Consider the following 23,435-nt stretch of genomic DNA (forward strand, 5'->3'; position numbering starts at 1 on the left):
ATACATATCTTTCCTGCTTTCTTCAACCTATTAACTGTCCATCCTTCCATGTGTGGAGGCTACAGAGCAGCAGACTCTATGTTAACTGCTGAGCCAACTTAGTCATCTCCTCCTGCAGCCCTCTCCCAGGTGAGAATTTCAAATCTAGTGGAGAAAAAAATAAGACAGTAGAACTGCCAAGGAGCAGCTAAGAATGCAGTTGGGCAAGGGTGTCTGTATTACAGTGAAGAGACTCAGGCCCCCCAAAATTGAGCCTGCCTTGGCCACAGTCTGGACCAGGTGACCATCACAGAAGCAGCTGAGCCAACTGAACAACACTGCCGTCAAGAGGTGGGGTCGTGCTGTGGGGACCCAAGCTTGCAGGTGTGGAGGGAAGGCGGCAACCACCTGGCCAGCAGATCACTAACTGGCTGGCCACTGCCTACTTTGGCCTCCTTTGTTTAATCAGACAGTGAGCTTGCCCCAGCCGGGAACTGGGCAGAGATCATCCAGTGGGTTCCAGCCTATCCTGCTCTCCCTTTAAACTGGAGATGCCTGGAAACGAGGGCCCTGATTTCTACTCAGATCCAGAGGACCAACCTCATAGAAAGCTCTCAAATAAGACTCTTCTGAAAGGTGCCTTTTAACTACATTTCCTTGAAGCAGGGCAGAGTTTTAAAAAGTCAAACAAAGAAAACAGTATCTCACTGGCTTTTTCTCTGTGCTGTATCTCCTCAAGCATTTTACCCTAAAAGCCCAGTTTGTGTGTGTTTTAAACGCACCGCCCATTAAAAATGAAATCATTAGAGAAGGGTCTGGGAATGAGCAGGCATGCCGGCTGACGTGCAGAGAGACCCAAGAAACTGAACACAGGAGAGAACCAAACCCAGGCCTCAAGCCCCTCCTATCTCCACAGAGCTTTTCAATAGAAAGGGGCTGCTTTTGAGTCTTTGCCTAGGGGAACTGTCACTTCCAGGAAGTTGTAAGGGTCTGGCGTGGTTCCCAGCTTCACCACACCCAAACAAACAGCTTCGTGAAGCTCGTGACTAGAGCAGGGCTGGCTCCTTCACGTGCGGGTAGAGGGCAGTTTGGAGGCAGGGCTGACACCAGTCAGTGCTGAGAGGTGAGACACTCAGCTCGGGCGCCAGTGCGGGGCTTTCATGGCACCGAGCTTGGCTCCCCCGCAGCGGAGAGAGCTCACAGCACTTCTGCTCCAGGCTCTAGAAGCCTCCGCCCCCCACGGCCGCCTGTGCCGAATCTCACAGCACATTGTTAAAATGAAGGATGACATGTTCCGTCTTAGCTTGGTCCACCCATGTTTTTCCTAATAAATGCGCATATATGGACAGACACTTTCAGTGAGCATCCCTGGTATTTATATGAGTTGAAACATCCTTCGGAAACATTCCAGCCCTGCTATTCCTTCAGAAGTATTTCAGCTGTTATCACCATCAATGCCTCCTCCCCCAAGAGAAAAAGAGACAAACGTGAAAATAGTTCCAGGTTACATGGTTCTGGGCTCATTTTTATTGTGAGCCTGGAGGTCCTAGACTATGGTCGTTTATGCTGTCAGCAGCCACCTCTGATTAGACCCAGCCTGTGGTATCAGAGTGAAGAAAGGCATTTTCAATCAAATACACAGCCCTGCTCTGGCAGGAAGTAAGAGCCAGAGCCCATGTTTGCAGGGATTGGGGAAGGTGCTAAGGATCCTTCAGAGCAGGGGAGCAGAAGGGATGTGATCAGTGTGGTCAGTGCAGACTGAAGGTGAAGAACTCCCCTTTCTTCTGCAGGGTGGTGAGAGCTCTCTCTGAAAGCAGCCAAGTGCAGAGACCAAGTTGACACCCATTCAAAATAAGGCCTTGTGGTTGGAGGAGGGGAGTTCCTCTTCTAACTGGGGTTATAATGCTGCCCGCTCCACTGACAGCCAACACCCTCCGTGCATGAACTTCCCCAGAGCTCTCCAGCTCTGCACCCAGCGGGTCCCGGGTCAGTGGGACCCACCTACAACCCTCCCCTCCCTAGAGAGGGCACTAGGAGGCACTCAGGGACCCCAGGGTGGCAGTGGTTCTGGGTTTTCCATCTGCCCTCTGGACTGCTAACCTTAAGGTTGGTCCTTTATGCTGTGCCCTTGACCTTTGGCAGTGGGGGCGGCAGTGGGCACCTACCTCATCCTTGGCCAGGGTTTTCAGATGCTCCAGGATCTGAGCCATCACCGTCTCGCATAGTTTGTTGTTCTCAGCCAGAAACTTGGAGTCTCCCCCATAGAGGCTGTCATTGGAGTCGACTGATGGAAGAAACGAGAGCTGTGAGACATTCCCAAGGCCAGGGAGAGGCAGCCACGTGGCACCGGTATCAGCACATGGCAGGAACGCATGGCAGGGCAAATGGAAATAGCCAGAATCTCCTGCAGACTTGGGGCCTTGGGAATCACAGAGAAAATACCTGCCCTTCTGGATGACTGAGCCAGACAGCAGGAGCATGGAAGACTGTCCCCTCTGGCCTGGCATTGCAGTGACCATCAGAATGGTTGTCAATACTGAGCACTGTGTGCCAGGCACTGGGCTCAGGACTTCACAGGCATTACTAGAGGGTCCTCATAACTAGCACGTGCAAGAGATAACGGATGGGGACATGGAGGCTCAGAGCCCACCCTGGCCAAGATCCCAAAGGGGGAGGCTCCTTTCAAGCTAAGCACCGCCCCCAGCCCCCTGTCCAGTCACTAATCCTCAAAACTCCTGCAGGTGGCATGGAAGGTTCTCTTATGTCTTCCTGCAAACCTGAATCTTCTCATCAAAGTCCCCTCTCTCCTTGGGCACCTCCCATCACAGCTGCTGTCTGTAGAAAGAAAGACCAGACGCAAGAACAGCCTGAGTTTGACCTCCCTCTCCCTCTTTCCTGTCGACCTTTACACGAAGCATGACCTCTGGGTCAGGAAGGAAAGAGAGAGACTCTACACGGTGCTGTTTTGCAGGGTTTTTTTTTTTTCATTTAACAATTCTTGGAGCTATTTTCGTATCAGCACAAATGGATGTCACAACAAACTGTGGAAAATTCTTAAAGAGATGGGAATACCAGACCACCTGACCTGTCTCCTGAGAAATCTGTATGCAGGTCAAGAACCAACAGTTAGAACTGGACATGGAACAGCAGACTGGTTCCAAATCGGGAAAAGAGTATGTCAAGGCTATATATTGTCATCCTGCTTATTTAACTTATATGCAGAGTACATCATGCAAAATGCCAGGCTGGATGGAGCACAAGCTGGAATCAAGATTGCCGGGAGAAATAACAATAACCTCAGATACGCAGATGACACCACCCTTATGGAAGAAAGCGAAGAACTAAAGAGCCTCTTGATGAAAGTGAAAGAGGAGAGTGAAAAAGTTGGTTTAAAACTCAATGTTCAGAAAATTAAGATCATGGCATCCAGTCCCATCGCTTCATGGCAAAAAGATGGGGAAACAATGGAAACAGTGAGAGACATTATTTTTGGGGGGCTCCAAAATCACTGCAGATGGTGACTGCAGCCATGAAATTAGAAGACGCTTGCTCCTTGGAATAAAAGCTATGACCAACCTAGACAGCATATTAAAAAGCAGAGAATTACTTTGCCAACAAAGGTCCATCCACTCAAAGCTATGGTTTTTCCAGTAGTCATGTATGGATGTGAGAGTTGGACTATAAAGAAAGCTGAGTGCCGAAGAATTGATGCTTTTGAACTGTGGTGTTGGAGAAGACTCTTGAGAATCCCTTGGGCAGCAAGGAGATCCAACCAGTCAATCCTACAGGAAATCAGTCCTGAATATTCATTGGAAGGATTGATGCTGAAGCTGAAACTCCAATACTTTGACCACCTGATGCGAAGAACCAACTCACTGGAAAAGACCCTGATGCAGGGAAAGATTGAAGGTGGGAGGAGAAGGGGACAGAGAATGGGATGGTTGGATAGCATCACCAACGCAATGGACATGAGTTTGAGTAGACTCTGGGAGTTGGTGATAAGACAGGGAAGCCTGGCATGCTGCAGTCTATGGGGCCACAAAGAGTCGGACATGACTGAGCAACTGAACTGAGCTGATAAGTGGATGTGCTGTTTTGCTTGTACCACCTGAGCAGGAGTTCATCATGTGACTGACCAGACATATTTGGCTCGTCTCTCCTATAGACACTTCATTTGTTCTCTTTCCTTTCTTTTTTGGTGGGGGTGGGGGTGGGGCCAGGCTGCTGCAAAGTCTTACCATCTGTAATGAAACCACAACCTCTGCCTTGCAGAGTCATTTCTTCCCCCCCAAGCCTTTTTCTTGCCAGATCATTTTTTAACAGCTTTCACCCCAATTCCCAAATGTATGTGGCTGAGCAAAGTTATTTCCACCTGGTGTGAATAAGTGGTGGTGCTTAGTACATGGAGCACCCTTGGTGCTAAGTAGTCAAGGAGAGGGAAAGTGCAGTGGCAGCTTTTAGATGTTTCTGATCCATGTGCACATGTCTGTTAAGTCGCTTCAGTTGTGTCTGACTCTTTGTAACTGCCCGCAAGGCTCCTCTGTCCATGGGATTTCCCAGGCAAGAATACTGGAGTGGGTTGCCATGCCCTCCTCCAGAGGATCTTTCAGACCCAGGGATCGAACCTGCACCTCCGGCAATTCTTTACTAACTGAACCACGGGGGGAAGCTCCATCCATTCTGATCTGATGGAGGCCTAAAATCTGGGCCACCATGCCAGGTGCAGGGACATCTGATAAAGCAGAGCCATGCAGGTGCCTGGGTGGGGAGGGCTGTGTGTGGCTGTGCTTACACGGCTATGTACACACAGTGTTAATCCAGTTCAGAGTTTACAGATGTTTTCAATAAACCAGTTCAGCTTAGCTCATCTGGCAGAATGCAATTTGCTGTGCTCTTCTCGGCCCAACTCATCACTGGCCCTATCCAAGGGCCCAGTGAGAAAGATCCTGTCTCAGAGGCATATACAAATCCAAAAGGGGTGAAACATATGAGATCACAGTAAAGCCCATGAGGTTGTGTGACGCAAATACGAGGTGACATAGGGCACTCGGCTTAGCTTGCAGATGGGTGAGGCTGAGAATAAGAGCCACAGGGGAGAGTCCCATCATGGTCAAAGTCACCAGCTGTCGACAGGACAGGGTCTGCAAAGAACTCTTCCCTGGACTGCTGACAATAGGCTACAGAACCAAGGGATCACGTTCAACAGGCACTGGCCATGAAGACAAGAAAAGTCAAGGTACAATGTGCAGGGATGGCTTCTGAACTTTTAAAACAGTGACCCCTACTAGGGTCACTTACAGGAAAATTGGCAATACATCAATAGTCAATGTATCAGAAATACATCTAAATGGTCTACAATTTTATGGAAAAAAGTATGATTTCACTAGAAATCAAAGAACAGAAAACTAATACCACAGAAGAACTTAAAAAAATCACCTATCAGATGAACAAAGGTGAGAAAGACTACCTAGCTTTGAGGTAGGCCTGGGGAAGCTACTGGTGGGAGTATCATAGTTTGGAAATCAGTAAGAAAAGCCTTAAGAAATGTCTAGTACCACTTTGCACCTATTAGGATTGCTACTATTTAAAAACAACAACAACGGCAAAAAGGAAGATACAAAGTGTTGATGAAGGTGTTGAGAAACTAGAAGCCTCCTACGCTGCTGCTGGGGGTGTAAAATGGTACAGCTGCTGTGGAAAAGCTCAGTAGTTCCTCAAAAAGTTAAAGAGAACTGCCCAGGATCTGGCAATTCCAATGCTAGATATGCTCAAAGGAATTGAAAACACAGACTCAAACAGATACTTGTACATGAATGTTCATAGCAGCATTATTCACAAGAGCCAAAAGGTGGAAGCAACCCAAGTATCCACAGATGGATGAATGGGTAAGCAAAATGTGGTTTATCCGTACAACGTAATATTATCCAATCATAAAAAGGAATGAAATTCTAATACATATTACAACATGGATAAACTTTGAAAGCATTATGGTAAGGGAAATGTACCGGATACAAAAGGACATCTACTGTTATGACTCCACTTGTATGAAGTACCTAGAAGAGGCAAATTCATAAAGACAGGAACAGAGGTCACCAGAGGCTGGGTGAAGGGGAGGTGGGCAGTTATTGTTCACTGGGTACAGAGTTGTTTGGGGGAGATGAAAAAATTCTGAAAATGTATGATGGTGATGGTTGCACAACACTGAAAATATGCTTAATAAAATGGAATTGTCCATTTCAGTTCAGTTCAGTCACTCAGTCGTGTCCGACTCTTTGCGACCCCATGAATTGCAGCACGCCAGGCCTCTCTGTCCATCACCAACTCCCGGAGTCTACCCAAACCCATGTCCATCGAGTCAGTGATGCCATCCAACCATCTCATATGTTATCAATAAAGTGACAAAATAGTATACATAGTGGAGCCCCATATATATCACACATAGACATATAAAGCCATGTATTTCCTAATTTATAACTTCTGAAGAACCAATTTTTTCAATTAAAAACAATTATATTTCATTATTTTATATATTTCCTGTAATCTGTCTTGACTCTTTTGGGGACTGGGACAGGTGTATAGTGATTAACTAATTGGTAAAATAACTTCAGAGATGCTTCATGTACATTTCTGGTTGCTACTTCAAGAATAATAACTCCTTTTATCCCCAGATTCTTACTTGGATGTCAAGGCTGTAGCACGGGGGGATAACAGGCCTCTCACCCAGCACCCCTTGATGTCATCCTGCCCTTCTGTGAAGCTCTCACTTGCTCTCTCCACACTCTCACATACACACAGACATATATGCCATTTTTTTGGCTGAACCTTTTGTAAGCAGGCTGCAGACATATTGCCTGCAAATAAGGAGAACAGCTGGTCTTTTTTCCCCCTGCTTCTCTGTCTGCATGAAACCTCCACTCCAGTTCTGAACTGCCCGTTGGTGGGGACTGTCCTGGGGTGCTCTCCTAGGCCGGCTGCTGGCTCTGCAGCCGTTACTGTAACACAGGTTGGTAGTGAACTGCCCTGGGCTGCAGGCAACCAACCGTCCTAGGATTTCTGAGTTGGCTCTGGCTGCTGTGTCTCAACAGTCCATGATGTGGAAGATGGCAGTTATTCTTGTAAGAAGAGAAAGAATTTGATTCAGCCATTTACCACCATCAGATTTTGCGGGATGGCAAGACTGCAGCTGGTGAAGGAATTTCTCACACCTGCTGCTGAGGACTAGGATGGTTCCTGGCATAAACTCCCCGTCTTCACTCCGAGCTGGAACCTCCTCTCATTCAGATTAGCCCAGTAGCAGCGGAGAAGACAGAAGGCCTAGGACCACCTGTGGCCAACCACCCAAGCTGCAGGCACCCTGCCCAGAGGGGCCGGAGGCGTGCTCGGAGCAGGCCGCTCACACACACAGAGACGGACTGGGCGAGAACCCACTCTGCGCCAGGTTCCAGGAGCTGGAGACCCGGTGGGTGGCAGTGGGCCAACCTGGCCCTGCTCTCACAGAGCACACAGCCCATAACGAGATGCAGACGAGCAAACGGACGATCACCACCATATGCACTGCAGATCAGGAGACAGCAACCCTGGGTGCCCCAGATCCTAAAATCCAGGCTTGGGATGGAATTATAGAATCAGTGAGATCTAGGCTGACCCCTGAAGGTAGAAAATGCACAGAGAAAGTGAAAAAAAAGGGGTCAGGAGTGCTGAGAGTGCCACATCTGAACTCGGACCTTCTCTGCACTCTAGCTAAGTAGCTCCTGACTCTCCACTTCACCCTCCTCTCCCTCCCTCTGTTTCTGTTCTAACACTTGCAGAGTCCAGACATGGTGCTTGCAATGGGGAGAAATGAAATCCCTGGCAAATGGCCACTAAAAATAGCCCAGGATCTCTGCATCTGTCTGGCCTTGGGGTCACAACCCCGAATGCTTCAAGGGCTGGCAGGCGACGTGGAGGAGTGAAAGGGCTGCGATGACCTCCCATGGGCCCCTGGGTTGTACTCTTCCAACTAGATGTCTATACGCATGTTAAATACATCAACATCAGTGTCAGGAGTGCCCTGCCTTTCCACAGCAAGCACGCTCTCTCATTCGCTCGCATGAAAGCACTGGAGTTATGGCTCCAGGTAATTTCAGAACATTCTCTTCTTATTCATCCGGAAAGAAAACAGCCTAGGCATCCTTCATACGCAAAAGAAAAAATATCTGACCGCAGTTTTTCAAAAGTTTGAACATTTGTTAACCCTGTCTATAAAGGCTGCCTCTAATTCGAGAGAGACAGGAAAATGGGGCCCCCATCTTGCGGGTGTCCTGTGGCTCCCCCAGGACTCACTCTCCTAAGACAACTGTCAGGTCACAACTGTGCACCCAGAGTGAACAGAGCTGGGCCAAGAAGGCAGCAGAGAAAACCCACCCTTCTGTTTTCCTCTGTAAAAGCTAGAAAAAAAAGATTCCTCCTGTGTTGGCGCTCCAGCTCCTACAGTCTGCCCTGCTGTATTCTGTAGAGACAGGATTCAGTGAATCTGCTGAAGGAAGCAAAAAGCGAGGAGAGGGCTTGCTCCTCTGACAGGGCCCAGGATTTCCAGACCTACTTCCATGGCAGCGTCTGGTCCTCAAAAGTTTCTCTACTGTTTTGAGTCCTCCATGAACCTTTCACAAGAGAGAAGATAAAAGTGCCAAGAAATACAGGAAAAGCTCAACCTCATTAGCCATGAAAGAAACGCAAATTACGCTCATCAGAAGAGCCGAAATGAACAAGACAGACCACATCAAGGAAACAAATGGAAACCTCATTCATGCCTGGTGAGAGTGTAAACTGGTGTAAATATTTTGGAAAACTGTGAGACAGTACCAACCAGAGCTGAACACAAGGAAATCCCACAGGCCAGCAATTTCACCCCAGGCATATCCCAACAGACATTAACCCCGAGAGTTACATATTCAGGAATGTTCACAGCAGCACTCCTCGTAACAGCCCCTAACTCCATCCACAGGGGAAGGAATAAATTCTGGTATATTCATACAGTGGAATACTATGCAGCAAAGAAAAAGGATGAACAACAGCTATACACAACACAGAAGAATCTCACAGCCATAACATTGAGTGAAAGAAGCCAGACACTCATTGAGAATGCTTTCTAAATGAGTCCATTTATGGAAAAGTAAAAAACTAACAAACTAATTTGTAATATTAGTCAGGAGAGCAGTATACCTGTAGAGAGGCAAGTGGTGGTGCTGACTAGATGGGGGCATACAGGGAACTTTTGGAGAGCTAGTAATGGTTGATTTCTTGATCTGAGTGGTGGTTACCAGGTGGTATTCATTACATGATAATTCACAGCTTTATGGTTTACTGCATGTGTATGCAACAATTGCTGTTGTTTAGTTGCTAAGTTGGGTCTGCTAAGTGACCTACGGTCTGCCCTCTCTATAAGAGAGAGGATTCAGTGAATCCACTTAAGGAAGCAAAAAGTGAGGAGAGGGCTTGTTTCTCTGACAACCCCATGAACTGCAGGCCACCAGGCTCTTCTGTCCATGGGATTTCCCAGGCAAGAACACTGGAGTGGGTTGCCATTTCCTTCTCCAGGGGATCTTCCTGACCCAGGGGTCAAACCTGTGTCTCCTGAATTGGCAGGCAGATTCTTTACCACTGAGCCACCAGGGAAGCTGTGTACAACCATATGCTTTAATAAAAACAATGTTATTTTGTAATTAAAGAGGCAGCATAAAACATGCATCACAGTGAATTTCACTCACAGCACCAACGGGCCCTGAGCACTGGAAACCACATGGTTGGTAAAATCATGTTGTCTTTTGGAGTCTCCCCTTGCTCGAATGTAAAATGGGGACACAAATGCCCATTCTCCTCACAACGCTGTCAGGATCAGAGGAGAAAGAGGCCCACCGAGTCTGGCTGCTGTATCTGGCATGCAGTAGGAGCTCAGACCATGGAAACTATCATCTCCAACGTTAACCAGCCTCCTCAAGTTACATCCTTACATAACCTCATCCCCTAAATCCCAGCCAGAGGAACCCCCTGAAAGTTATGACAGGAGGCCACCCTCAGCACTACAAACCCATTTGCTAAGATTTCCAAGTGTAGAGATAGTTGCTTAAACCCTAAAGTATACATGTATTGGCCAAAGCACTTTTAACAATAGGGCCGTTTTTTTGGAAACCAAAAATAGGAACTGAGGCTCTGACAAATAGGAAGATGCTGAGGCTCAGTGGGTAGCAGTCTGGAATTGGGACTGTTTCCCATGTTATCTCAAGGACATGAAGAGGCTGCCTCCAAACCTGCAGCAGCAAGCTCAAAACGGCTGGCTGCACATGGGGGAACAAGGCCACCTCCTTCCTCCAAGCACCTGCTCTAAGGCCAGGACCCATGTGAGACTGGAAAGGAACAGGCCTGGGGTGAAGGTCACACATGTGCATACGTAACAACCGTTCTAGAAATTCTGTGGCACACCCAAGGCATCACCGATCCGAAAGAGTGCTTCTCCAAACTCATCTGTTTGTCAAAATGATCTTGGATGCTCATGAAAGATATAAATTCTCAGGTCTCTTCCTGGGCAATCTAATTTAGAAGAGATACACGGGACCCAAGAATCTGCGTTTTTAAGAGTTGCCCCAGGTAATTCTTACATTGGACAAATTTATCAAGACCCTGGACTAGAAGTTCATGGTGGGTAAAACACAAGAGAAAATGAAAACTATGCACTTGCCACTCAGGAGTTCAAACACAGTGCAGTCTGGCAGGGGGACCCCGCTACCTTTGTCTACGTGATAGAGATAGGTCTCCTGGCTCATGGCGGACAGCAGGTGCAGAACGCAGGTGTAGATGCGGATTTTCTCATCGCTGTTCTCCTCCCAGGTGTAGTCCTGGATCACGTTGAGCAGCTCTCGAACAAGAAACAGGACTCCGTGTTCAGGATGGTCCTAGAGGAGGATCAAAACAAAAGAATAAATAATCCTAAATGTGAAGCAGAAGGGGAAAAAAAAATCAAGACAGAACCCTAGGCTCCTCGCTTTAGCAGCTATAGAGAAACTGAAGTGCCAGCTGTGGTTAAACAATAGAGAGAAAAGTGGCAAAATGCTGTTAACCTCACTAATCAACACACTCTAGTCTGGGGAGACAAGCTTTGAGAGCCTAGGGTCCGAGAAAAGAAAGCAAAGTTACCTGTCAGTTTAATGGCCTGTTTCCAAAATTACAACCTTGCTCTTGTGTGCGTAACAGTAAAAAGCCCTGTTTTTCCAACTATAAAAGCTAGATTGCAGGTCTTGTAGCAGATAGCACAGTAGAAGCCACCTACCTCGGGTAAACCCCCAAATGATCACTGTCACCACCAAAGGCGTCGACTTTAAATACAGCCTTGCTCTTTAGGCTGTTCAGCAACATTAATAGCTAAATTGAGGATCCTCTCTTGGGAGATCATGCTTGTGCTGAGTTGCTTAACTCTCTGTGTCCAACTCTCTCTGACCTCATGCACTGCAGCCCCCCAGGCTACTTTGTCCACAGGATTTTCCGGGCAAGGATACTGGAGTGGGTTGCCACTTCCTCCTCCTGGGAATCTCCCCAACCCAGGAATTGAACCCGCGTCTTCTGAGTCTCCTGCATTTGCAGGTGGATTCTTTTCCACTGAGCTACCAGGGAAGCCCCATCTCTTGGGAGCGGAAAAATCTGAGAGATAGTCACACAGAGCTTATAACAGTGTTTCTCAGAGGCTAAACTGAATTAATGGCGGGATGTAAAAAAAAAAAAAGTCAGCAGCTTCAATTCAGTTCCAAAATGCTGTGGCTCCCCTGCTGAACACTCTCCAAAGACTCCCCCTCCCCCAGCTCCTGCCACCATCGCCCCACTGACCCAGCTGGTGCATCCTGCCCATCACTCAGTCCAGCACCACCTTTATTGCTCCTGGGACCAGGCTCCACTGCTCAGGGGCCTGGCAGGACACAGAGGGCACACTCACAAGGGTTAAATGAGGATCTTTTAATGAAGGATTCTCAGGATGAAGGCAATCAGTGAGGAAAGTGAGGCACCCGGGGCCTGGCAACAGAGGAAGCCGGTACCATCCTTAGGTGGAAAGCACACGGTGGGCAGCAAGGAACTGCAGCTGGAGCCCGCAGCCTTGGATGGAAGAACAAAGCCCCTGCTGAACCATGGCCCAGCAAGCCTCCTCCTGCCTCGCAGTCCATGTGGGTGCCTCCCAAGGACTGAATCAGTTGGAAGCCAGGAGGAAGGAAGCCCCGATGCCTCGGTGCCCAGAGGCCAGTTTCCCACACAGACCAGACAGAAGGGCAGAGGATGCTCCAGAGGGCAGGCATAGGCCAAGGGGGTTCTGGCCTCCCAGCTCTGCTGCTCTCCCTGCTGCAATCTTTATCTGCGAGACTTGGCCACACTGGTTCCTTTGACAGCTGCCATACCTCACCTTACACGTTAGCTCCTCCTGGGATAGTCAATCCAGAGCCCCTAGCACCTTCTCCTAGTCTCTGTCAAGTCAACCATCTCATATTTTCAGAGCAGCTCTCAGCATCTGATTTTATCTACTCATTTAGTGAACTACCCAATGATATCTCTTGATCTTTTTTGCATCTTGGCCTAAAAACCTCTAGGAGGGCAGGTACTTTATCTTCTGTGTTTGCCGGTAATACAGTTCTAGGACAGCCCAGGGGACACACTGTGAATGGTGCCCTTATTCCTGTCTTTGCTTGCTGGGACAGTGCTGGGCACATAGCAGGCACTTGGTAAGTAAATGATGTTGAAAGGATAACATTTTTTGAGCACCTTCCATATACTAGGTACTGAGGTGGCTATAAAAACAATAGCTAACTTTTATGGTAGCTATCATGGCTACCATAGCTTTTCTCTGTTTCAGAAAGATACTTTTATGACCCACCCTCCCACCCCATTTCACAGATGGGAAATGAGCCACCCTGTGGGAACATGGGGGAACCAGGATTTGAGCCCTGGGAGTCTGGCTGCAGAGCGGACATTCCTAAGTGTTAATACTCTATAATGCCTCTCTACAGATGACTTAGGCATGAAATAGACTTTAAGGAGCTGGCTAGTTGGGGAAAGGCATGCACGTAGTCAGCTCTCTTAAATTCAGGCCTGGGGTAGAAGTATGATATCCGAAGTGGGCAGGAGTTCACAGCTTCATAATACAAAGAGTGTATACACAGCAGAAATACTTCCAGCGGAGGGGCGTGAGATGATTTGCACAGCTGATAACAGCTACAGGAATTGCTGTTACGGTATCCGCACGAAAGAAGACACACGATGCTCCAAAATCTGAATACTTCAAACGATACACAGTGAAATTGCCCACGCTGTGGTCCGCCTTCCATTGCCAGAGTCAGGCTCTACTGGCAGCTTACTACTGCCTTTCTTTGCCAGCAGCTGTTTCTAACTAGGCTATTTTGTTCTGCTATGTGGATGCTCAAAATGTATTTTATTTCAGGATCTGCCCTGGAAAGAGACAACAATGTGAACGGTCCAGTAACTTTCAATACCAACTGCCATAACTATCGTGAGAGAGCATTCGACACACCTTCAAAAAGGTGGAAGACGGGGTAACAGAGACGTGAAGGTTTGTAGGAAGCTGTTCCCGCGAGCTTTAAACCAAAGAGAAGAAGAGATTATTTCCAACCTTCTCTACAAGGAAAACATTTTCCACACGATACCCATGCTTCAGTGGTTATAACATTTTCAAAAGAAATTGTACCAGTGCCAGCAACTGAAGCAAGGCAAACACAGATTTTAAAAGGAAAATAAGAAAAGATCCTGGATTCAGTAGGCAATCTGAGCGGGAAAAGGTTTTCCTGGGGTCTCTGCCAAGGCTGCCTCCCTGGCACCAAGCAAATGCCCAGGAGGCGGCTCCCAAGGGGCACCTGGGAGGGACGCAGCCCCCTCTCTCTCTGAGCTGGAGGAAAGGGGGCCTGGCTCCCACCATTCGCAGTGTCCCTCCGGGTCCTTGGTCTGCGAGAATCCTTCCATAAACGTCACTGTTTGGGAGAAAGAATACCCTGGAAACAACTAACTTCCCAGGAGAGCTGAGAGGCAGTGAAGACAGCGCTGAGCACACACATCCTGGCTTTGACTTCTATCTTGGCTGCTCACCGGCTGGTGACTCTGGGCGAGTCACTTGACCTCTCTGTGCCAGGGTCTGCTTCTGTGAGAAGAGGATAATTACAGGGTTGTTGGGAGTGAATACTGGTGAACTGCTGGCTGGCTCTCTGTGTGTTAAATATTCAAGTCCTTTACAAAAGGAGCCAGAACACAGAGGGGCTGGGAGGAAGTGCAGGAAAGAGCAGAAGAGAAGTGGAGCATTGGTGGGGTGGGGGCAGGGGGACACAGAGCCGGTGGAGGGCAGGAGACAGATCACTGTGGAGACGAGAGGCTGTGGGTGAGTCTGGGGTCTGGGGCGCTCCCTGGTCTCGCTGCTGCCAGCCCCTGCCTGTCCTGAAAGCTCGTGCCCCTCTAGCCTCTCATCACCTCGCTCATCACCGCGGCTCTCTTCCAGTCCCTCCAGTGCTGCTGGGTGACCCTTCCCACCTCAAGGCCTTACCCATGCTCTTCCCTCCACCCCGAATGTCACCTACCCCCCGCACTTAGAGAACTACTAGTCTTCCTCTGAGCTCAGCTCAAATCACACATTCTCAGGGCACTTCCCTGACCCACTTCCCTTCAAAATTTGAGGCTCTCAGAAGTGCCTGTAGTTCTTTATGACACTTTACACAACTGGAGTTAAGTATTGGTTTGCTTGGAGTCTGTCTCCTTGAGTGGGAGCACACATTTCTGTTCACTCCTCCATTCCCAGATCAACAAATATTTGCAGGGTAGACGGAATGAATGAAGCTTAGCATCTGGATACCATGTTATGCTGACGGCTGGACCTTTTCACTAAGATAAGAAGGAGAAAAGACATTTCCCTGCTGTGTCCTGGTGATCAGTGCCAGAAAACTGAAGGGGAACATTTCCATTGCCTACAAATTTCAACTGAATCAAAATTAGGCATCTGCAGTGGCTAACACCAAACCTGTTCAATTCATTCTAGTTTCCTTGTCCTACCAAATGCTGTTAAAAGAAATATATTAAAGATTATGGAGAAAACTGTTCTGCAGTTCACCAAGAGGCTGACCACTGCTAACACCAGAGCAGACTGCTCCAAAAGCAGTGCTGCTTGCTAAGGAGAGAGGGCTGTCCTGGGGGAATGTTTACCTCTGTATTCATAAGTATGAATAAAGTGGACCAGTTATTTTATTTGGTCTAAAATGGCATCCATTTTTTTCTCTCAACAAATAAAATGAGTCAAAGCTTTTCAAACCCATTCTTTAAAAAAGTTTTGTGCTCTGGAGTGGGAATGCAAAATGGTGTAGCCACTATAGAAAACGGTACACAGGTACCTCAGAGAATTACAAGTGGAACTATGATGTAATCCAGCAATTCCCTCCTCTGGGTACTTATTCAAAACATTTGAAATCACTAATACCTCAAAGAGATACTAGTGCTCTCGTGTTCACTGTAGCACCATCACAACAGCCAAGAGGTAGAAACAAACAAAATGTCCATCAGTAGATAAACAGATAAAGAAAATGTGGCATACACATACAACGGACTGTTATTCAGCTGTATGAAAAAGAAGGAAAAGGCATCATATACGACAGCATGGGTGAACCTGAGGACATTATGCTGAGTTAAACAGGCCAGGAAGACAAATACACTATGACCCCACTCATCTAAGACACCTAGAACAGTCCTTTCGAAGAGTGGAATTCAAGGGCTGGAGGGGGAGGAAACAGGGAGTCACTGATCAACGAGTTTAAAGGTTCAGTTAAGCAAGATGAATAAGCTGTAGGGATCTGCTGTACGGTATTGGGCCTTGAGTCAACAGAGCTGTATCATACACTTAACAAATGTGTTAAGAGGGCAGACATGGTAAGTGTCCTAACAATGAAAAAATTAAATTTTAAAAGTAAAATAGCAAAAGTTATGACAAGAAAGGTAACAACGTGAACCAGGTAACAGAGGGATACGGGAGTCGTCTCCTGCTGAACCTACTGACCACAGTGGGGCTCACACATGGCCCACCCTCTGGCCTCTGAGCTGGGTGAGCACTCAACCTTGGCTCTTTAGACTGAACATCTCATGGCACCCGGAGAGCCAGCCAGCAGTTACTATGCTGTGTCCCATAGGAGGGATGTAGGGTTGTGAAGTCCCACCTATCTTGAGTGATAAAGCCTCCTGCAAATGTTTCAGGCAGGATAGGCTCTGGGGTAGCACAGACTTCCCAGCTCTGCTTCTCACCAGCGGTGCAACCCCAGGCAAGCCTCCCAGGTCCTGCTTTGCAGGGCTTGGGGGCATTTTCCTAGAGACTGGATATTGACAGAGGGAGCCAGTATGGCACAGGGCACCTAGTAAGAAGTCCCGAACGGTGGCTAGAACCATCTTAACATCTTGAGAATTCCTGGCAAAAGCCACAGCACTGTGAGGAAAAATAGTCTGGCAGGGGTGGGGTTGCCTGAATGCCTAAGGGAACAGGTAAGCAACAGAAAAGGATTTAATGGACCCAGAGGTGCCCAGGGACCTGGAGAGAGTACACGTGCCCCCCTAGGACAGGCAGCTGCTCTCCAGCTGAGGATAACTGGCCAGGCGGGGTATGTGGGCCTCATAGGGCTGGACCTGATTTTTTCTCAAGGAACTGAAAATCTGGGTTTCTCTGTGATCTGCAAATTATAAATGGGGGTAATTCGTTCCAAATGTTTTCCATCATGATGCAGCCAACAAGTGTGTCTCCAGGCTAGATTCTACCCAACTGGTCATCAGTTTGTGATCCCAGGGACCAAGCTTCTGGTTCATGAAGCACTTTCATAGCGATCTTTTCAGTCGACCCTCCCAGCAGCTCTGCTAGGTGTGTATCTGGATATTTTAGAAAGGTGACAGTGGAGATTTTGAAAGTTACAAAACTTTCTCAAGGCCACAAGGCTGTTGAGTCATTGGGTCAGGACTAACACAAGTTTCTGACTCCAAGCACAAGGCTCCAGTGATTTTTAACAGAGAAAACCCCATATGCAGAAGGAAAAGGCAACCCAATTAATCAATAAACAATGACACTGATCCACTTCCTCATTAGAAACCCTGATTTTATCACCTGACAATAACTAGAACATCAAAAACGAGAGATTGATTATAAACTACTAAGGATACCAGAACGCACTGAAGTTGAGCATCGAGCCTGCCTCCTGAACATCCCAGGCTCGCTTCAAAAAATTTGGGATTTGAACTTGGCAAGTTGGGAGCAACTCAAGTGTTGTTTTCTCAGCTTCACTGAGATGATTCACACACCCAACAATTCACCCACTTAAAATGCACAATTCACCGGTTGTTCGTATATTCATAGAGTTCATATATTCACAATCATCATCACAATTTTAGAACATTTTCATCACCCCAAAGTAACCCCATACCTGTGGGAGCTAAATGGTTCATGGCCTGAGACTAGAGGGACGTTTCTTGAAGTGTAGTCCTAGGACCACCTATACTTGACTCAAGGGAGCTTTCAAAAATGCTGATTCCAGGGCCAATCTCACCTACTGAATGAGACTCTCAGTAAGGAAGTGGGGATGGAACAAAGCAAGACTGTATTTTAAAAAGCATCCATGGTTCCTACGCACATTTGGCTTCACCATGAGCCAACCCATTTTGTGCCTGGACTTTGTTAAGACCTGGTGAAGCCTACACACAACTCAGAGTTCTATTTCTAACGCAGAAAATAAAATACATAAGACCACAAAGGAAACCAATTATGCTAAAATACAGTTGTCAAAATATTTTTTCAATGTATTTGCTATACTGTAATATTACTTCTTGGTGAATACACTTAAATAACAGACCTAGCCAATAGGCCTAATAACTATTGCACTTGTGAAGGAAGGAAACATGTAGATAGTCTTCTGAAATATCTCTCACACCTGAAATGGGATATAAACATACTGCTGATTATTTTGTTGACAAAGTCCTAGTTACTACAACTGGTACTGTGGCTCATTGCCTGTGGTTCGTAATGAAGCGAAAGGCTAAATTTCACTGAGGTTTGTTAAAAAAAAAAATGGTGTGTTTTTTTTTTCTCTCATCTGAATTCATGGTTACTCTGCCAGATCCCCATGGGTTAGGTAGACCCCAAGTCAAGAAGCCCAACTAGGGTGAGGGCCCTAATGCTGGATCCTGGGAGTGGCCATGATTCCTTCCAGCCCAAGCCTGACTACTCATTCCTTATATTCCACAAGAAACCCCAGCATCTTCCAGCAATAGCCCTTTGACTTTCACTATCTTGTTGTGGATTCTGTTATTTGCCATCAAAATAACATCACCATTACCTCTTCAAGTGCTTACTGTTTGGAGAAGGGAGATGGCAACCCACTCCAGCATTCTTGCCTGGAGAATCCCCATGGACAGAGGAGCCCGGCAGGCTACAGTCCATGGTGTCACCAAGAGTTGGACATGACGTAGTGACTAAGCACGCACAAGGCACTGTTCTAACCACCTACGTATATTTGCTCACTTAATCCTCACCACAACCTAGACATGTAGATACTATTATTATGCCCATTTTGTAAATGAGGAAACTGCAGCCTGGTGATGTTACACAATCACCTAAAACTACGTGCATTAGGGTAGATTCAGACAAACCAGAGCTTGACCCGGGCTCCAGAGCTGAAAGGAGAGGAAGGGATTCACCCCAGATGTCTTGGTCCAGTGGCTTGAGCCCTGAACAAGTAGTACCTCCTTCGCCATATAGAGAGCCTTGACTATATACCCTGGACACAGAAGAATAGAAATGCATTGAGAAATTCAAATATCTGACTACAAAACCAACAAAGATATAGACAGAACATCCCTGCACTTCTAGGGCAAAGAATGTGTATAAAACAGGTCAAAGAAAGATATCACCTACAGGTCTTCTGGGGAAACGTACCGGAACTATTAATAATGTAGAAAAGAAATTGCAGAGGAATTCCAGAAGGAATGATTCTGAGGGCCGCATCTTTCCATCAATATTAATCATCTTGGGAACTTCTGGAACGAGGCTTATGGCGGCTTTGAAAAAGGCATCAGCTGCAAGACAGAAGAGAAATCCACATATGAGAATGTCGAAAAATTCAGGGTCTGCTTTCTTCTTCACACGGCCCAGAAGCCAAGCCTGAGAGGTATGTGGAAGTCAGGCCACACCGAGGGCCCGAGACAGCTGGTGGGTCCTCGAAGAGGGTTTCTGCACTGTGACTGACGCAGTGGAACAGTTGGGTGAGAGGCGCTGCTGCTACCTTCCAGCTCTTCTCTTCTACTCCTTCTTGGAGCAATTTGGCTCCAAGAACCTCAGTCAAACTGGCTTTAGATAGTAAATGGAAAAAGCGCACAGCAAATTATCACAGAGAGCACAGAAGTCAGTTGCCAGGACTGAAGGCTCCATCTTAACTGGCTCGGAGAACCCTCCTGTCCACCCCAGGAAGAAAATGCTGTCCGAGGGCCCACTCCACAGCTGCGGAAAGAAACATGCCTGGTCCTACAACAGAGCCAGTGCATGCAGGAGGGTCCAGCTGCACTGGTGGAGCCCGGGTCAAGCTCTGGTTTGTCTGAATCTACCCTAATGCACGCTGCATTTGTTAAATAACAATGGAAATGTCTGAAGGAAAGTGTGTGTGTGTGTGCAAGCACACACACACGTGCACACATGCACATATGGCTTTAAAGACTTCTGAGTAGGTGACAGTTCCAGGGAGTCATCTGGAAAATGAAGGCATTTTAAGAAATATGTAACAGTCTGTAAACCAAGAAGACCTTCAAGGGTGAGAGGAAGGAAGGAAGGGGAGGCGGGAAGAGAGGAGGAGGGACGAAGAGGAAGTGGGGTGCTGAGAAAGAGGGAGCGACAGGAGGACACAGAGAGGGAGAAACGGGGTGGAGGGGGAGGACTGGAGGTGTGGGGGGGTGAGATGGGGGGCTGTGAGATGGAGAGAGAGAGAGAGAGATCCTTCTAGATCTGCTGAAGTATTAACCATGAGAAAGAGCCTCAGGGTCAAAGCAGACAGAACACTGACCCGACAAATGAAATTTTAAACTACCCGACAAGATCAAACGTTTGCATGGTCCAAATACACTTCCACTTTGAAATGGCCTGCAGTGATGCAGAGAGAACAGCTCTGGTCGGCAGCACCCCGAGTTCAACCTGCAGCCCTGCCAGAGCAGCAGAGGGGCAGATACAACGACAGACGCCCAGGCCGGCCAGGGACAGAGGCCGGCCGTTAACGAGAAGAGTCTGAGTCTGAAGCTGGAGAGTGGGGTTTTGCCTTGTCTTCCTTCTTCCAAAGAAAAAGACCACGATATGGAAAGACACCAGGTTTACTACATGAAGTTCCCTCTGCTCCAGAAGCTTGCCTCCCAGGCTGCTTCTGGGACCCCACAGTGGCACCCTTACCACGTTCACCGATACAGAGGAGTAAAGAGTTGACAACATGAAGTGTGGTGATGAGCCTAGCGTGATCACACTCATTAACACCTATCCACTGGTAACCTGCTCTGTGCTCCGCTCTAAGGGGGACGCAGAGCAGCTGATCTCATCTTAATATAGGGGTTCTGGTAGATTAACCTCCCAGAAAGAGTCAGAAGCTGCAGGGTCTTCTGACTTGGCCTCCAGACAGTAGTAAGCGGCACCATGCATGGAAACCAGAGGAACTCCTAGGCGGTGTCTTATGGCAACTTACATTCCCAGTCCTCAAGCAGGCCTACGGGTAAGGTGCCATTATTTCCACACCCAGATGACAAGCCAAGCTCAAACAGTGAGTGGCCAGGTGGAAGTAGCCCATGCATGGTAAGACTGAGCTGAGCAGAATATAAAGGCCGTCACCAGCACTAGCACTGAGTGACACAATCAGATTTGTGTTTTTTTACCAGAAACACAAGTCAGCAAATGATAGCTGTCATAAAGAGTTTATATTCAGAACACAAAAAGAAATTCTACAACAATGAAAAAACAAGTAACGTGACTGAAGGTTACCCTGAATAGACCTTTTTTCCAAAGAAAATACACGAATAGTCACCAAGCATATGAAAAGATGCTCAAATCATTCATTACGAGAAGTGCAAATCAAAACCACAGTGAGACATCATCTCACACCCATGAGAATGCCCACTATGACAAAAAACAAAAGCGAAAACGAAAGCCAGGAAATAACAAGTGTTGGCAAAGAAACTGGAGTCTCTTGTATACTGCTGGTGGGAATCAAAACTGGTGCAGTTGCTGTGGAAAATAGTCTGGTGGTTCCTCAAAAAGGTAAACATAGAATTACCATCTACTAGCAATGCCACTTCTAGGTGTCTACCCCAAAGAAATGAAAGCAGGGACTCAAACAGATATTTATACATGAATGCTCACAGCAGCAATATTCACAAGAACCAAAAGGTGGAAACAACCCAATGAACACATAAACAAAACACAGTACGTGTGCGTGCATCCCAAGTCCCATCAGTCATGTCCGACTCTTTGCAACCCTTTGTAGCCTGCCAGACTCCTCTGTCCGTGGGATTCTCCAGGCAAGAATACTGGGGTGGGTTGCCATGTCCTCCTCCAGGGGATCTTTCTGATTCAGGTATAGAACCTGAGTCTCTTAATGGCTCCTGCACTGGCTGGCAGGTTCTTTACCACTAGTGCCACCTGGGAAGTCCAACAAAACATGGTACATATACACAAAGGGGGTATTCAGTTCAGTTCAGTCACTCAGTCGTGTCCGACTCTCTGCGACCCCATGAATTGCAGCACGCCAGGCCTCTCTGTCCATCACCAACACCCGGAGTCTACCAAAACCCATGTTCATCGAGTCGGTGATGCCATCCAACCATCTCATCCTCTGTCGTCCCCTTCTCCTCTTGCCCCCAATCCTACCCAGCATCAGGGTCTTTTCCAATGAGTCAACACTTCGCATGAGGTGGCCAAAGTATTGGAGCTTCAGCTTCAACATCAGACCTTCCAATGAACACCCAGGATTGATCTCTTTTAGGATGGATTGATTGGATCTCCTTGCAGTCAAAGGGACTCTCAAGAGTCTTCTCCAACACCACAGTTCAAAAGCATCAATTCTTCGGCGCTCAGCCTTCTTCACCGTCCAACTCTCACATCCATACATGACCACTGGAAAAACCATAGCCTTGACTAGACGGACTTTTGTTGGCAAAGGAATGTCTCTGCTTTTAAACATGCTATCTAGGTTGGCCATAACCTTCCTTCCAAGGAGTAAGCGTCTTTTAATTTCATGGCTGCAGTCACCATCAGCAGTGATTCTGGAGCCCAAAAAAGTAAAGTCTGACACTGTTTCCACTGTTTCCCCATCTATTTCCCATGGAGTGATGGGACCAGATGCCATGATCTTAGCTTTCTGAACGTTGAGCTTTAAGCCAACTTTTTCACTCTCCTCCTTCACCTTCATCAAGAGGCTCTTTAGTTCTTCTTCACTTTCTGCCATAAGGGTGGTGTCATCCGCATATCTGAGGTTATTGATATTTCTCCCAGCAATCTTGATTCCAGCTTGTGTTTCTTCCAGCCCAGCATTTCTCATGATGTACTCTGCATGTAAGTTAAATAAGCAGGGTGACAATATACAGCCTTGACATACTCCTTTTCCTATTTGGAACCAGTCTGTTGTTCCATGTCCAGTTCTAACTGTTGCTTCCTGACCTGCATACAGGTTTCTCAAGAGACAGGTCAGATGGTCTGGTATTCCCATCTCTTTCAGAATTTTCCACAGTTTATTGTGATCCACACAGTCAAAGGCTTTGGCATAGTCAATAAAGCAGAAATAGATGTTTTTCTGGAACTCTCTTGCTTTTTCAATGATCCAGCAGATATTGGCAATTTGATTTCTGGTTCCTCTGCCTTTTCTAAAACCAGCTTGAACATCTGGAAGTTCACGGTTCATGTATTGCTGAAGCCTGGCTTGGAGAATTTTGAGCATTACTTTACTAGCATGTGAGATGAGTGCAATTGTGCGGTAGTTTGAGCATTCTTTGGCATTGCCTTTCTTTGGGATTGGAACAAAAACTGACCTTTTCCAGTCCTGTGGCCACTGCTGAGTTTTCCAAATTTGCTGGCATATCGAGTGCAGCACTTTCACAGCATCACCTTTGAGGATTTGAAATAGCTCAACTGGAATTCCATCACCTCCACTAGCTTTGTTCGTAGTGATGCTTTCTAAGGCCCACTTGACTTCACATTCCAGGATGTCTGCCTCTAGGTGAGTGATCACACCATCGTGATTATCTGGGTCGTGAAGATCTTTTTTGTACAGTTCTTCTGTGTATTCTTGCCACCTCTTCTTAATATCTTCTGCTTCTGTTAGGTCCATACCATTTCTGTCCTTTATCGAGCCTATCTTTGCATGAAATGTTCCTTTGGTATCTCTAATTTTCTTGAAGAGGTCTCT

General features: G+C 47.2%; 1 protein-coding gene across 5 annotated transcripts in view; it reads right to left on the reverse strand.

The window, feature by feature from the left end:
* VPS35L (VPS35 endosomal protein sorting factor like) overlaps positions 1–23,435 on the reverse strand; it is a 143,551-nt gene that overhangs the window by 3,468 nt on the left and 116,648 nt on the right. For all 5 annotated transcript variants that reach the window (XM_081560790.1, XM_081560791.1, XM_081560792.1 and 2 more), the window contains 3 exons: positions 18,944–19,083; positions 10,742–10,907; positions 2,145–2,263 (listed from right to left, as the gene is read on the reverse strand). In XM_081560790.1, the coding sequence (XP_081416916.1) occupies positions 2,145–2,263; positions 10,742–10,907; positions 18,944–19,083 (425 nt within the window). The remainder of the gene's footprint in view (positions 1–2,144; positions 2,264–10,741; positions 10,908–18,943; positions 19,084–23,435) is intronic.

This window comes from Giraffa tippelskirchi, chromosome 13, assembly GCF_054371585.1.
Source record: "Giraffa tippelskirchi isolate mGirTip1 chromosome 13, T2T-mGirTip1v1.2.pri, whole genome shotgun sequence".
Lineage (NCBI taxonomy): Eukaryota > Metazoa > Chordata > Mammalia > Artiodactyla > Giraffidae > Giraffa > Giraffa tippelskirchi.